At 47.6% G+C, this 16,079-nt stretch overlaps 1 protein-coding gene across 2 annotated transcripts in view; it reads left to right on the top strand.

Moving 5' to 3' along the window:
• The window catches only part of CDK19 (cyclin dependent kinase 19), a 252,857-nt gene that overhangs the window by 167,754 nt on the left and 69,024 nt on the right, over positions 1-16,079 (top strand). For both annotated transcript variants that reach the window (XM_073675859.1, XM_073675858.1), the window contains one exon: positions 15,224-15,355. In XM_073675859.1, the coding sequence (XP_073531960.1) occupies positions 15,224-15,355 (132 nt within the window). The remainder of the gene's footprint in view (positions 1-15,223; positions 15,356-16,079) is intronic.

Raw genomic sequence — 16,079 nt, 5'->3', positions numbered from 1 at the left:
AGAAATAGAGCGAAAAAGCACCACTCACTATATTCTGTGGCAATATTGTATTCTGCGAGTCAACATAATTACAGCAATATCAAATTTGTATTGTTTTATTATTCTACTAGAATACTGCTTAGGAAAAAAAATGCTTTTTTTTGTGTTGAGGCTTTCCGAGTGTTCCAAGTTTAATATTTTTCTAGCTATGTATACAAGCTGTGGTTTTCACTGGTACCATTTTTGCCATTGCTTTTTGCACTTTTTGGGGGGTTTCTCCTCCGTGCAGGATAAATAATTCTATAGTTTTAATGGTATGGGTCAATGCAATTACAGTGATACCCAATTTATGATTATTTTTTATCTTTTACTACTTTTGCGCAAGAAAAATCACGTTTTTATGAGTAAAAATCATTATTCTTCTTTTTTCCTTCATCATATTTTGAAAGTTGTAAGTTTTTCCCTTTTCTGACTTCAGTGTTCTATGAGGGCTTCTTTTTGCACAACAAACTGTTCATTTTATTGGAAGCATACTTACAATTTTTTGATAATTTTTTTATTTCTTTTTATATGAGGCAAGATGAACAAAAGTGGTAATTTCAGCAGTTTTTTTGTATTTTTATTTTGCGGCATGTAGCGCCGGCATCTCTGCCTCCTGCCCCTCTTCCCCGGCAGAGACGCTGACACCCTTACCGCTGTGGCTCCCGGTCCATGCCTCCCGCTACTCCGGCTTCCCTCCTCGGTGACTCTGCCCGGGGTACTGTGCTTAGGGCGCGCGCGCTCCCTGCCTCTCAAAGGCGACGCGTGTCATCCTAAGATGTCCCCGGCCAGTGGCCGGAGGGCATCTACTATATAAGGCACCTCCCCAACACGGAGGTGCCTGAGCAATGTTGTCAGTTTGTGTGTAACACGCTTGTCAGCCCTTAGATCCCAGTGCTGCCTGCCAGCCTGTCTATCAGACATGCCGGCTAACCTATCAGCTGTGCCCGCCAGCCTGTCTTGTCAGACGTGCCCGCCAGCCTGTCTATTAGCCGTGCCCGCCAGCCTGTCTACCAGCCGTGCCTGACTACCAGCCATGCCTGCCTGCCTACCAGCCGTGCCTGCCTATCTGCCGTGCCCACCTGCCTGCTTATCTGCCGTGCCAGTCGGCGCCTGCCATCAGTTCCGTGGGAGTTGCCTGCTCTCACACGAAGTCGGTCCCGGAGTAGCACTTGGTCCACCTTCCCGGTCCTTTCTTGGTTCACAGAGTCGACTAAGCTGCCGTATAGCCATGGTCGGTCTGGGTGAGGTCCCTAGTTACGCCCCTCCGGTCCCTCCTTGTACCACGGTACAGTGGTTCCACACCCAGTAGTGTAACACGGCATTCATCGTATAGGGATAAACATGATATATTTTTATTGTACTGGTCGTTACTGACGAGATACCAAATATGTGTCTTATTTGGGGGCCTTTTGTTTATTAGATTAAATGACTTTTTTTTTTATTTTGTAATTTTTTTTTAAATACTTAACGCGAGTTTGTCAGCAGGGTTTTGCATTGTAATCTGGTATCAACATGATGTACTGGCCTGCTTCGTATAGTTTCTCTGCTGCAGATTTCTGCAGACAGATAATATCCAGTGATCCAGTGTTTCCTTACTAACATGCAAGCTATCTCACTACATTGATGTAATTCTTCAGAGATACATGGTAAATGATCTAAAAATCATATGATAAGTTGATCCCATCTAAAAGATTCCATGAATCTTATATTTCTGGTTAAAGATATGAAATGGGAGGATGGATAATATGGTCAAATATACCACGCGATAAGGGACTGCAAGCTAGAAGAAATTTTCTAGATGAGAATATTGATATGCCAGAGTGTGACAGGTAGAAGTAGTGCTGTTGCTTCAAAAGCATCCCATCCAGCAACTATTACAAATAACACAAGCACAGGAGACAGGAAGTAGTGTGCTTCAGAAGCATCCAGAAACTAGAGGGATTAACACAGTCACATGAGACAGGGAGTGTTTTAGCAGAGCCCCAAGGGGATTGTGGGGAACTTGTTATTGTAGTCTGGCTGAAGCTGAAGAAAAAGGTAGTGTGTTATCTGTATCTGACAGAAGGCGACTGAACAGGATTCAGATCCGGAGAGAAACTAAACACAGGTCAGATAAAGTCCCTGAACTAACAGTGCAGAGTATTATCGGGCAGGAAGATAAGGATTGGAAGGAATTGTTTCACAGGGATAATCTCCCTCATCAAACCCTCCCCCCTCCATCTTCATGCAGGATAAAGAATGCTGTGTACTATTGTGTCCTTGTGAAGGAAACGCCTGTGGTTGTGTATGCATGGAAGTGTGCTGCTAAGAGGTCTAATCTATTCTGAATTATGCTACTGAAGAGACTGTAATACTGTGCCTTGTGAAGAAACTACTGTATTGTTACTGGAGCTGGTTGCTCAAGAAACTCAGACTGTACTGTAATGAAGATTGTTGCTGTAATAACCCTGGATTGCACTGGCCGTGTTTCAGATTAAATTCGACTGTTAAACTGTCGAAAAAGACTCTCTTCGGATGTGTCTCCTGCAGCCTGTATACTGATAGGGGTGATTTTACACCCCTGTCAGTATACAGTGTGTAGCATCGGCGTCTCTGCCCCCTGCTAGGCAGAGACGCCATTCCCCTCACCTCTCTGCTTTGTGCTCGGCGTCCTCCTCCCATGCTGCTGGCAGCGCGCGCTGCTTCCCAGGCACTGTGCTTAGGGTGCGCGCGCGCTCCCTCTCTCTTAAAGGGGCCGCGTGCGCCGTCCTAAGGAGTCCCCGGCCAATTGCCGGAGGATCTCCCATATATAAGGCACCTCCTCCAAAATGGAGGTGCCCGAGCAAAGTTGTTTGGACTGTGTCTTCCTGTGCTTCAGCCCTCAGGTCCCGCTGCTAGCTTGACTTCTCGTCCTGCCTGCCAGCCTGTTATCCGCCAGTTACCTGCCTGTTACCTGCCTTGTCTGTCAGACCGCTCACCTGGGAGCGTCCACCAGTTACCTGCCTGTCATCTGCCTCGTCTGTCAGACCGCTCACCTGGGAGCGTCCACCAGTTACCTGCCTGTTACCTGCTGTCTCCGTCAGCCCGCTCACCTGGGAGCGCCCGCCAGTTACCTGTCAGGTATCCGCCTCGTCTGTCTGCCCGCTCTCCTGGGAGCACCTGCTTGCTTTCTGCCAGCCTGCCTGGAGATCCTGCCATCACTTGCCGTGACCACCTGCCTGTCTACCCAGAGACTGTCCCCGTCACTTGCCGTGACCACCTGCCTGTCTACCCGCGACTGTCCCCGTCACTTGCCGTGACCACCTACCTGTCTACCCAGAGACTGTTCCCATCACTTGCCGTGACCACCTGCCTGTCTACCCAGAGACTGTCCCCGTCACTTGCCGTGACCACCTGCCTGCTTACCCAGAGACTGTCCCCGTCACTTGCTGTGGCTACCTGCTTGCCTTCCCTGGGAGTCACCCGCTTCCTTACAAGGACTTCCCCTTTGTATTGCAGCTCAGAGGTTCCACCTCCTGGCCCCGTTACAGTTTGCTCGGGCCATGGAACCCGGTGGCACCCAAGCTCCCTCACTCTCGGAGCTATGCCATGAACTATCCCGTCAGAGGTCCCAACAGGAGTCCATCCTGAGTCACCTGCGTAGTGTTAACTCCCGCCTGGACACACTTACTGCCTCATCGGGAGCTGCTTCCACTCGCACAAATACTACCCCGGCAGCGTCGCTGCCCATCAATACCATGGCATCCCTTCCCGGTCCCCGCCTTTCCGCCCCGCCTCGTTTTGGTGGAGACCCCAGCCTGGCACGAGGCTTCATTAACCAGTGCACCCTGCACTTCGAACTTTTGGCACACCAGCACACCACCGACCGGGCCAAGGTGGCCTTCATCATGTCCCATATCACTGGGGAGACACTGGCCTGGCTAAATCCTCTATGGGAGAGAGGAGACCCCCTGGTGTCCAACTTGCCAGCCTTACTCACGGCTTTCCGGAAAGTCTTCGTTGAACCAGGACGAAAGACCTCTTCTGCCTCCTCTCTCCTACGCCTCCGCCAAGGGAGTCTCACCGTGGGCCAATATGCTATATGGTTCCGTACCCTTGCTTCCGAGCTTGCCTGGGATAACAAGGCCCTGGTGTCCGTCTTCTGGGAGGGCCTATCTGGCCGGATTAAAGATGAACTTGCCGGTCGGGACATTCCAACCACCCTGGATGACTTGGTGACACTTGCCACCCGGATTGACATCCGGTTCCAGGAGCTTACCAAAGAGGTCACCCGTGAGAGGAAGTTTCCCCGCCTTGCTCCTACTTTCCAGAAACCCGTCTCTTCATCTGTAACTCCCCGGGCGCACTCGCCAGAGCCCATGCAGGTCGACCAGACCAAGATGGTCAAAACCCGTCAAGAGTCACGCCGTGCCGAGGGGAGCTGTTTCTACTGTGGAAGTAAGGAGCACCGGATCCGTTCCTGCCCAGAGAGGCCGAGAAACGCCTGTGTCTAGGATCGCTCAGAGAGGTCGTCCTAGACAAGAGTAAACCCTCTCCATCTCTGATGCTGTCGGTCTCTATCATCTGCGGGGAGAACCGTTACTTTGAACTAGCTCAACTTGATTCTGGAGCTGCCGGAAATCTCATTTCTCAGTCCCTGGTAGAGAAATACCACATTCCCACTAAACCTCTGGCTGAACCCTTATCTGTCGCCTCCATGGATGGGGGCTTCTTATCGCAAACCATTCAACTCATCACCGAACCCATAACTCTGCAGGTGGGAATGCTGCACTCTGAGAGCATCTTCTTCCATGTTCTACCTGGACTCTCTCACGCCCTTTTGTTAGGCCTACCTTGGCTCCAGAGACATGCACCCGTGCTGAATTGGCAGACCGGAGAAGTCCTACGCTGGGGGCAGGACTGCCATAAGACTTGTTTAGTTCCTGTCCTCCTGCTCGTCCCTCTCCTTCTCCAGCCAATCTACCCAGCCTGCCGATCCCTTATTGGTCTTATGCTGATGTTTTCAACAAGAAAGAAGCAGAGACATTACCCCCTCATAGACCATACGATTGCCCAATCGACCTGGTACCCGGCGCTACTCCACCCCGTAGGCGTATTTACCCGTTGTCCGCTGCCGAGACCCGGGCCATGTCTGAATATATCGAGGAAAATCTGGCCTGGGGATTTATCCGGAAATCTACCTCCCCGGTGGGAGCAGGCTTCTTCTTCGTTAAAAAAAAAGATGGTTCACTCCGTCCCTGTATTGACTATAGAGGTCTTAACCGGATCACGGTGAAGAATAAATACCCCCTTCCGCTCATTCCTGAATTATTTGACCGTCTGAGGGGTGCCAGAATCTTCACCAAGCTGGATCTCCATGGGGCGTATAACCTGGTCCGTATCCGTCGGGGGGATGAATGGAAGACGGCATTCAACACCCGGGACGGCCACTATGAATACCTCGTAATGCCCTTCGGCCTCTGTAATGCTCCCGCCGTCTTTCAAGAGTTTGTCAATGACATCTTTCGTGACCTTCTCTACTCCTGTGTGGTGGTGTACCTGAACGACATCTTGATCTTCTCTCCGGATCTTCCCACACACGGAGGGACGTTCGTCAAGTCCTGCTCAGGCTCAGGCAAAACCACCTCTACGCAAAATTTGAGAAGTGCCTCTTTGAGCAGACCTCGCTTCCATTTCTTGGCTACGTCATCTCCCAGACCGGCCTACGAATGGATCCTGAGAAACTTTCTGCCATCCTGAAGTGGCCCCGACCGGAGGGGTTGAAGGCTATTCAGCGGTTCCTCGGCTTCGCCAACTACTACCGCCTGTTCATTCCGCACTTCTCTTCCCGGACTGCCCCTATCTCCGTGCTCACCCGTAAGGGCGCTAGTCCCAAAGAATGGCCGCCCGAGGCAGAGGAGGCCTTCCTTTCTTTGAAACAAGCTTTCTCCTCCGCTTCTGTGCTGCACCGTCCGGACTGCAACAAACAATTCTTCTTGGAAGTAGATGCTTCCTCCTCCGGAGCCGGAGCGGTACTCACCCAAAAGTCGTCATCCGGGAGAATGGTAACCTGCGGCTTCTTCTCCAAACTCTTCTCCTCGTCTGAGCACAATTATTCTATAGGAGACCGAGAATTGTTAGCCGTTAAGTTGGCACTGGAGGAGTGGCGTTACTTGCTCGAGGGGGCTCTTCATCCGGTAATAATTTATACGGACCGCAAAAACTTGGCTTACCTCCAGAGTGCCCAAAGACTTAACCCGCGCCAGGCCCGGTGGTCCTTGTTCTTTGCCGGCTTTGATTTCATTCTTCATTTCCGCCCGGCAGACAAAAATATCAAAGCCGATGCCTTGTCCCGATCCTTTCTGTCCTCCGATCTTGAGGAGGAGCCAAAGCACATCATCGACCCCGCCAAGGTAATGCAGGTGGCCCCCGTGGATCTGAATCGTCTTCCACCCGGTAAGATGTTCGTGACAGTACCTGATCGTGAGAAGGTTCTGCACTGGGGACATTCATCTAAGCTAGCCGGCCATGCTGGCCAAAAGAAGACCCTCCAGCTTATTACCTGGCATTACTGGTGGCCTACCCTGTGCAAGGAGGTAATAGACTTTGTCTCGGCCTGTGCGTCCTGCGCTCGCAACAAGGTTCCTAGACATCTGCCAGCCGGCCGCCTTCTGCCTCTTCCCATACCTGCTGCCCCGTGGCAGCATATAGCCATGGACTTTATAACGGATCTTCCTGTCTCTGCTGGTTGTACGGTCATTTGGGTGGTCGCTGACCGCTTCTCTAAGATGGCTCACTTCATTCCCCTGCCGGGTCTTCCGTCTGCATCTGAGTTGGCTAAAGATTTTATTCATCATATTTTCCGTCTCCATGGTCTTCCTCTCCACATCGTGTCCGATCGAGGGGTCCAGTTCACCTCTCGCTTCTGGAGAGCCACGTGTAAACTGCTGGGGGTCACCTTGGACTTCTCTTCTGCTTATCACCCACAGTCCAATGGTCAAGTAGAGCGGATCAACCAAATTTTAACCAGTTACCTCCGGCACTTTGTTAATGCCCACCATTCCGACTGGGTGGATCTTTTACCGTGGGCCGAATTCTCCTATAATAATCACAAGAGTGAATCCTCTTCCAAATCCCCGTTTTTTTACAGTCTACGGTCAAAATCCCCGGATCCCGTTTCCCGTCTCCACCTCCATGGACAACCCGGCCGCGGAGTCTCTTGTTAGCAAATTCTCCTTTATTTGGGAGAGTACCAGATCCGCACTTCTTCAGTCCTCCGAGCGGATGAAGAAACAGGCTGACAAAAGACGTCTGGATCCGCCCCAATTCCGTCCTGGAGATAAAGTCTGGCTCTCGTCCAAATATGTCTGGCTCAAGATTCCTTCCTACAAGTTAGGGCCCCGCGTTCATCGGCCCACTGGAAGTTATCAAGCAAATCAACCCGGTGGCCCATAAATTGAAACTCCCGGCCAACTTGCGGATCCCCAACTCCTTCCATGTATCTCTCCTCAAACCCGTGGTACTTAACTCTTTTTCCAAGTCTACAGGTACGCCTCCTGCTCCGGTCTCCGCTGAAGACGAGTTTGAGGTAGAGAGCATTCTGGCCATCAAGAGGGTAAGAGGAAAGACCTTTTTTCTAGTGGATTGGAAGGGGTTTGGTCCTGAGGAGAGAACATGGGAGCCCCGGGAGAACATCCATGCCCCGCTCATCCTTGATAAATTTCTCTCTGGCCTAAGAAAGGGGGGGCCTAAAGGGGGGGGTACTGTAGCATCGGCGCCTCTGCCCCCTGCTAGGCAGAGACGCCGTTCCCCTCACCTCTCTGCTCCGTGCTCGGCGTCCTCCTCCCGCGCTGCTGGCAGCGCGCGCTGCTTCCCAGGCACTGTGCTTAGGGCGCGCGCACTCCCTCTCTCTTAAAGGGGCCGCACGCGCCATCCTAAGGAGTCCCTGGCCAATTGCCGGAGGATCTCCCATGTATAAGGCACCTCCTCCAAAATGGAGGTGCCCGAGCAAAGTTGTTTGCACTGTGTCTTCCTGTGCTTCAGCCCTCAGGTCCCGCTGCTAGCCTGACTTCTCGTCCTGCCTGCCAGCCTGTTATTCGCCAGTTACCTGCCTGTTACCTGCCTTGTCTGTCAGACCGCTCACCTGGGAGCGTCGACCAGTTACCTGCCTGTCACCTGCCTCGTCTGTCAGACCGCTAACCTGGGAGCGTCCACCAGTTACCTGCCTGTTACCTGCTGTCTCCGTCAGCCCGCTCACCCGGGAGCGCCCGTCAGTTACCTGTCAGGTATCCGCCTCGTCTGTCTGCCCGCTCTCCTGGGAGCACCTGCTTGCTTTCTGCCAGCCTGCCTGGAGATCCTGCCGTTACTTGCCGTGACCACCTGCCTGTCTACCCAGAGACTGTCCCCGTCACTTGCCGTGACCACCTGCCTGTCTACCCAGAGACTGTCCCCATCACTTGCCGTGACCACCTGCCTGTCTACCCAGAGACTGTCCCCGTCACTTGCTGTGACCACCTGCCTGCTTACCCAGAGACTGTCCCTGTCACTTGCTGTGGCTACCTGCTTGCCTTCCCTGGGAGTCACCCGCTTCCTTACAAGGACTTCCCCTTTGTATTGCAGCTCAGAGGTTCCACCTCCCGGCTCCATTACACAGTGCTGTATTCTACAGCTGTGACATCAGTGATTTCTGATGTCACAGCTGTAGAAGTGACACAGATCGTCGTGGGACACTCGGCAGTGATCGTGAACTATGTTGTTGATGGTGGACAGGTGAGGGATGTGTTGTTTGCTATTTTCCTTTTTTTACAGGAAATCGAGGGTTTCTTGGAGGCGTGCAATAAAAAAAAATTAAAAACCGTGTGTTTTTTATTTCATTCAAATACTTTATTCTGGCCGTGTTTTTATTGAAAAAGCACCTTTCACTTTACTACGCCGTTAGTGATGGGAGCATCTTATAGTCACCCTCCATTACTAACCTGGGCTTCACGTCAGCCGCCAATATAACGGTGACGTGAACCCCAACCCCATTATCCCATTGCCACCGCTACAGGGCAGTGGGAAGAGCGAGGCTAAGCGCCAGATTTGGCGCATCTTATGGATGCCCCATTTCTGGGACTGCTGAGGGGTGATATTCATATCCGCGGAGGGGGCTAGTATCCATGGCCCTTTCCATAGCTATTAATATCAGCCCACAGCTGTCTAGTTTAGCATTGGCTGGTTAGATTTTATAGGGGGACCCCACGTCAATTTTTTTCTGGGGCCTCCCTGTAATCTAGCCAGTAAAGGCTAAACAAGCAGCTCTGGGTTGATAGTAATAGCCAGGGAACATTGTTGGCTAATGGTCCCTTCTGCTTCTACTAATATCAACCCCCAGCGGTCGGCTTTCCCTCTGCTGGTTATAAAAATGACGCGAGAACCCACGCCATTTTTTTTTTACATTTTAAGCTCTGTGCCCATAATTCAGACGTAGCACCGCTTTGGACACAAATTTTTGCTGCGTCCAAAACGTTGCATTCTGTTGAACGCAGGTAAATCCACATGTGTTCACTGAACCATGCGGATTTACCGCATTCAATACATTCTGGTGGTCAAATTTCTGTTGTGGAGACTAATGACTCCACAAGAGAATTTGACATGCTGCGCTCCTGTAAGACGCGCTACATGTCAGTGTCCACGAGTGATTCGCAGCCTCTGATGCACGCATAGTGGACGTGGGGTTTCTAGAGATCCTATCCACTATGCTGTAACATCTGGATGCTGCGGGTTTGACGCTGTATAAACACGCAGCGTCAAACCTGCAGCGGCTCCTGACCGTGGCCATGTACCCAAACTCACCCGCAGCATGGCAATTTCTGTAGCGGACAGAATTTTGCAGATTTTGACCAATTGAAGTGTCATTATATGCGGTGGATTCACATGTACCGAAAACAAAAGTGCGGCATTAGAACACCGCATTTTGGATGCAACATAAATACGTTGTGTTCAAAGCGCTGCTGAGTGCTAATCGGGGGACGTAGCGGCTAACGAACCAGCTGTGAGATGTTACTTAATGGCCAAGGACCATGTTTGCCTAATGGCACCTTCCCAGGCTAAAATTAGCATCTCATAGCAGTCGCATAAATTACATGAATAGAAATGCTAATGAAGATTGGGTGAATGGGACTAGCTGACACCCAGCTCTTTTGTTTGGTGATGTCAAGGTGTCAATCAGACCTTTTCATGACCAAGCTTTAATTACAGTAAAGAAACACACAGACACATTGTAAACACTTTATTTGAAATACATCAAACCCATTCTTTAATCATTTAAATGAACCAATATACTCACCCCAGTTCTTATGGTAATCCAAGGGCTTAAGCAATGTCCCACCAACTTTATGTAGCTCCAAAAACCATTCATGGATGTACAAAAACGCTACAAAAAACGCATGTAAAAACGCGTGAAAAATGCATGTAAACCCCCATGCATTTTTTTCTGCCAGGGAGAGGCAAAACCGCTCAGGAAATTTCTGCTTCAAATCCTGAATGTGTGCACATACCCTAAAGGTGCTATTGACATGAAAGTCTCACAAGATGTCAGTAACAACCCATCCAATCCACACAGGCAAAGAAATCAAACCATAGATGTCCATAAATTAAGTTATGTGTAATAATGAAAAATGACACAGGGAAAAAGTATTGAACACGCTTACTAAAATATAGTTAAAACTTTGTAAAAAAGCCTTTGTTGGTGATGACAGCTTCAAAGCGCCTGCTGTATGGAGAAACTAGTTGCATGCATTGCTCAGGTGTGATTTTGGCCCATTCTTCCACAAAATGCTCTTCAAATCCTGAAGGTCCAGTGGGCTCCTTCTATGAATTTTGAGCTTTAGATGCTTGTATAAATTTTCTATTGGATTCAGGTGAGGTGATTGGCTGGGCCATTTTAGCAGCTTCATTTTCTTTGTCTAAAACTAATTGAGAGTTTTCCTTGGCTCTGTGTTTGGGATCATTGTCTTGCTGAAGTGTCCACTCTTGTTTCATCTTCATCATCCTGGTAGATGGCAGCAGATTTTTATCAAGAATGTCTTGCTACATTTGTCCATTCATCTTTCATTCAGTCATATGAAGTTTCCCAACACCGTATGCTGAAAACAGCCCCACACCATGATGTTCCCACCTACAAACTTCACTGTTGGTATGGTGTTATGGGGGTGATATGCAGTGCCCTTTGGCCTCCAAACATGGTGTATATTATGGCATCCAAAGAGTTACATGTTGGTCTTATGTGACTAGACTATATTCTCCCAGTATTTCAGAGGCTTGTCTAAATTTTGTTGAGCACACTTTAAATGCACTTGTACATGCTTTTTGTTCAGAAATGTAGTCTTGCATGGTGAGTGTGCATACAGGCCATGGAGGTTGAGTGCATTACTTATTGCTTTCTTTGAAACAGTTGTACCTGCTGATTCTAGGTATTTTTGTAGCTCTTCACAGGTGGTCATTGGCTCTTGGACAACTCTTCTGATAATTCTTTTATTTTTTTTAGAAATATATTTGCTTAGAATATTAGACATATTCAGTGCACTGTTTGCGTGTGTGTGTGTGTGTGTGTGTATGTGTGTATATATATACATGAGGTAAATAATTATTTGATCCCTTACTGTTTTTGTTAGTTTGCCCACTGACAAAGACATGAACATTCTATAGTTTTAAGGGTAGGTTAATTTTAACATTGAGAGGTAGAATATCCAAACAAAAATCAAGAAATTCACATTGTATAAATTAGATACATTTATTTGCATTTTGCAGTGAGAATAAAGTATTTGATCCCCTACAAACCATTATGAGTTCTGGCTCCTACAGACCAGTTAGACCCTCCTAATCAACTTGTTACCTGCATTAAAGACAGCTGTCTTACATAGTCACCTGTATAAAAGACTCCTGTCCACAGACTCAATTAATCAGTCAGACTCTAACCTCAACAACATGGGCTAGACCAAAGAGCTTTCTAAGGATGTCAGGGACAAGATCATAGACCTGCACAAATCTGGAATGGGCTACAAAACCATAAGTAAGATGCTGGGTGAGAAGGAGACAACTGTTGGAGCAATAGTAAGAAAATGAAAGAAATACAAAATGACTGTCATTCGACATCGATCTGGGGCACCATGCAAAATCTCACCTTGTGGGGTATCCTTGATCATGAAGTAGGTGAGAGATCAGCCTAAAACTACATGGGGAACTTGTTAATGATCTCAAGGCAGCTGGGACCAGAGTCACCAAGAAAACCATTGGTAACATTACGCCTTAAAGGTTTAAAATCCTGCAGTGCCCGCAAGGTCCCCCTGCTCAAGAAGGCACATGTACAGGCCCGTCTGAAGTTTGCCAATGAACACCTGGATGATTCTGTGAGTTATTGGGAGAAGGTGCTGTGGTCACAAGAGACAAAAATTGAGCTCTTTGCCATTAAATCAACTTGCTGTGTTTGGAGGAAGAGAAATGCGGCCTATGACCCAAAGAACACCGTCCCCACTGTCAAGCATGGAGGTAGAAACATTATGTTTTGGGAGTGTTTCTCTGCTAAGGGCACAGAACTACTTCACCACATCAATGGGAGAATGGATGGAGCCATGTACCGTAAAATCCTGAGTGACTGTGCCTTGCCACAATTCTGTCTTTGAGCTCATGATTCTCATTTGGTCTGAGATACACTATAACTGTGAGGTCTTATATAGAAAGGTGTGTGCCTTTCCAAATCAAGTCCTTTCAGTTTAATTAAACACAGCTGGACTCCAATGAAGGAGTAGAACCATTTCAAGGAGAATCACAAGGAAATGGACAGCATGTGACTTAAATATGAGTGTCTGAGCAAAGGGTCTGAATACTTATGACCTTGTGATATTTCAGTTTTTCTTTTTTAATAAGTTTGCAAAAATTTCTACATTTCTGTTTTTTTTTCAGTCAAGATGGGGTGCAGAGTGTACTTTAATGAGAAAAAAAATTAACTTTTTAGAATTTAGCAAATGGCTACAATGAACCAAAGATTGAAAAATTTAAAGGGGTCTGAATACTTTCTGTACCCACTGTATATACACTGTTCAAAAAAATAAAGGGAACACTGATATAACACATCCTAGATCTGAATGAATGAAATATTCTCATTAAATACTTTGTTCTGTACAAATTTGAATGTGCTGACAACAAAATCACACAAAAATCATCAATGGAAATCAAATTTATTTATCAATGGAGGCCTGGATTTGGAGTCACCCCCAAAATTAAAGTGGAAAAACACACTACAGGCTGATCCAACTTTGATGTAATGTCCTTAAAACAAGTCAAAATGAGGCTCAGTATTGTGTGTGGCCTCCACGTGCCTGTATGACCTTCCTACAATGCCTGGGCATGCTCCTGATGAGGTTGTGGATGGTCTCCTGTGGGATCTTCTCCCAGACCTGGACTAAAGCATCCGCCAACTCCTGGACAGTCTGTAGTGCAACATGACGGTGGATGGAGTGAGACATGATGTCCCAGATGTGCTCAATCGGATTCAGGTCTGGGGAATGGTCGGGCCAGTCCATAGCTTCAATGCCTTCATCTTGCAGGAACTGCTGACACACTCCAGCCACATGAGGTCTGGCATTGTCCTGCATTAGGAGGAACCCAGGGCCAACCGCACCAGCATATGGTCTCACAAGGGGTCTGAGGATCTCATCTCACAGTCAGGCTACCTCTAGCGAGCACATGGAGGGCTGTGTGGCCCTCCAAAGAAATGCCACCCCACACCATTACTTACCCACTGCCAAACCGGTCATGCTGAAGGATGTTGCAGGCCGCAGATCGCTTTCCATGGCGTCTCCAGACTCTGTCACATCTGTCACATGTGCTCAGCGTGAACCTGCTTTCATCTGTGAAGAGCACAGGGCGCCAGTGGCAACTTTGCCAATCCTGGTGTTCTGTGGCAAATGCCAAGCGTCCTGCACGGTGTTGGGCTGTGAGCACAACCCCCATGTGTGGATGTCGGGCCCTCATACCACCCTCATGGAGTCGGTTTCTAACTGTTTGTGCAGGCACATGCACATTTGTGGCCTGCTGGAGGTCATTTTGCAGGGCTCTGGCAGTGCGCCTCCTGTTCCTCCTTGCACAAAGGCAGAGGTTGCGGTCCTGCTGCTGGGTTGTTGCCCTCCTACGGCCTCCTCCACATCTCCTGGTGTACTGGCCTGTCTCCTGGTAGAGCTTCCAGTCTCTGGACACTACACTGACAGACACAGCAAACCTTCTTGCTACAGCTCGCATTTATGTGCCATCCTGGATGAGCTGCACTACCTGAGCAACTTCTGTGGGTTGTAGAGTCCGTCTCATGCTACCACAAGTGTGAAAGCGCAACCAACATTCAAAAGTGACCAAAACATCAGCCAGAAAACATTGGTACTGAGATGTAGTCTGTGGTCCCCACCTGCAGAAACACTCCTTTATTGAGGGTGTCTTGATAATTGCCAATAATTTCCATCTATTGTCCATTCCATTTGCACAACAGCAGGTGAAATTGATAGTCAATCAGTGTTGCTTCCTAAGTGGACAGTTTGATTTCACAGAAGATTGATTTACTTGGAGTTATATTCTGTTGTTTAAGTGTTCCCTTTATGTTTTTGAGCAGTGTATATTATAAACACATGTCTGCTTTAATGCTACTAGTGAAGTGAAATTTACCATTTATTTTCATTCCTGAACAGTATTATATAGTTGTAATTGTAGGGTGTATGGACTCGACAGTTCACAAGTTTGATTAATTATTTGAAAGGACTAGAATTTTGATACTCTTTTATGACTGTTGTTGCTTTCTTTTAATGTCCCTGGACAGTCTTTTTTTCCTGGCTACTAAAAAAAAAACTGAACTAACTCCTGGAGCAGGAGCGCACATAGACAGAAGAGGGCCCCTGTGCAGGAACAAAATACGGGTCCTTTGCAGTTCAATAACTCATAATAATGCACAGTCCCACCTGCTTTGACGGTGGAAGTGGGCCCCCATAACTCTTGGACCCTTGTGCGGCTGTCCATGTCCTCCAATGGCATGTCCACCTCTGTCCTGAAGTTTACAGTACGTAATTGCCACAGCATAATTTTCCCAACCTGTTTATTTATCACAAATGTAATATTTGCAGATTCCTTGAGCTGTATAACCTCCTTTTCAATTAAAGCTCTGATTTAAAATAGTTTCTATAGTAATATTGAATTTGATTTTTGTTTTGATTTTCTGTTTTAGCTGACATGGGCTTTGCTCGATTATTTAATTCTCCACTGAAACCTCTCGCAGACCTTGATCCAGTTGTGGTAACGTTTTGGTACAGAGCTCCAGAGTTGCTGCTAGGTGCAAGACATTATACTAAAGCAATAGGTAAGTTATTTAGTAACATTTTCATCTTTTCCCCCCTAACTTTGTGTTATAAGACTGAGACTCTCAAGTCAATGCATTATATCATGCTATATATTCCTATTTGGAACTATAATGCAATTCTGCGAAGTGCCAAATTTATACCGAACAGGAGAAATACGGATGTGCTGTGCTGCTGGTGAAGAATTCGCAGGATTTAGATGAATAGAAATACAGGTACATCTCACTAAATTAGAATATCAACAAAAAGTTAATTTATTTCAGTTCTTCAATACAAAAAGTTAAACTTATGTAGAGTCATTACAGACAGAGTGGTATATTTCAAGTGTTTATTTTTGTTAATGTTGATGATTATGGCTTACAGCCAATGAAAGCACAAAAGTCGTTATCTTAGTCCAACTCCGATTCCCTCATACATGACTCATGTTTAAGTGATAAATTTTCTGCAGCACAAATTCATCTCCGCTAAAAGTCTAGACCCTTAGATCAGGATTAGGACAGACATTTATAGGACATTTCATAACTTTCCCAAATTCTTATGAAAAAATATTCCCCACAAACTGCACTGAACTACTGTACCCAATTTATTATATATTTTAGGAGTCGGAGTCGGTCTGTTTTATACTGACTCCAACTCCGACTCCACCAAAATGGGCTCCGACTCCACGACTCCGACTCCACAGCCCTGCCCCAAACCATCACTGATTGTGGAAACTTCACACTAGAC

This window comes from Phyllobates terribilis, unplaced genomic scaffold, assembly GCF_046119375.1.
Source record: "Phyllobates terribilis strain yellow unplaced genomic scaffold, ASM4611937v1 Scaffold_3__8_contigs__length_932513732, whole genome shotgun sequence".
Classification (NCBI taxonomy): Eukaryota; Metazoa; Chordata; class Amphibia; order Anura; family Dendrobatidae; genus Phyllobates; species Phyllobates terribilis.
The sequence above is the reverse complement of the archived record's forward strand: the minus strand, read 5'-3'. Positions and strand labels throughout refer to the sequence as shown.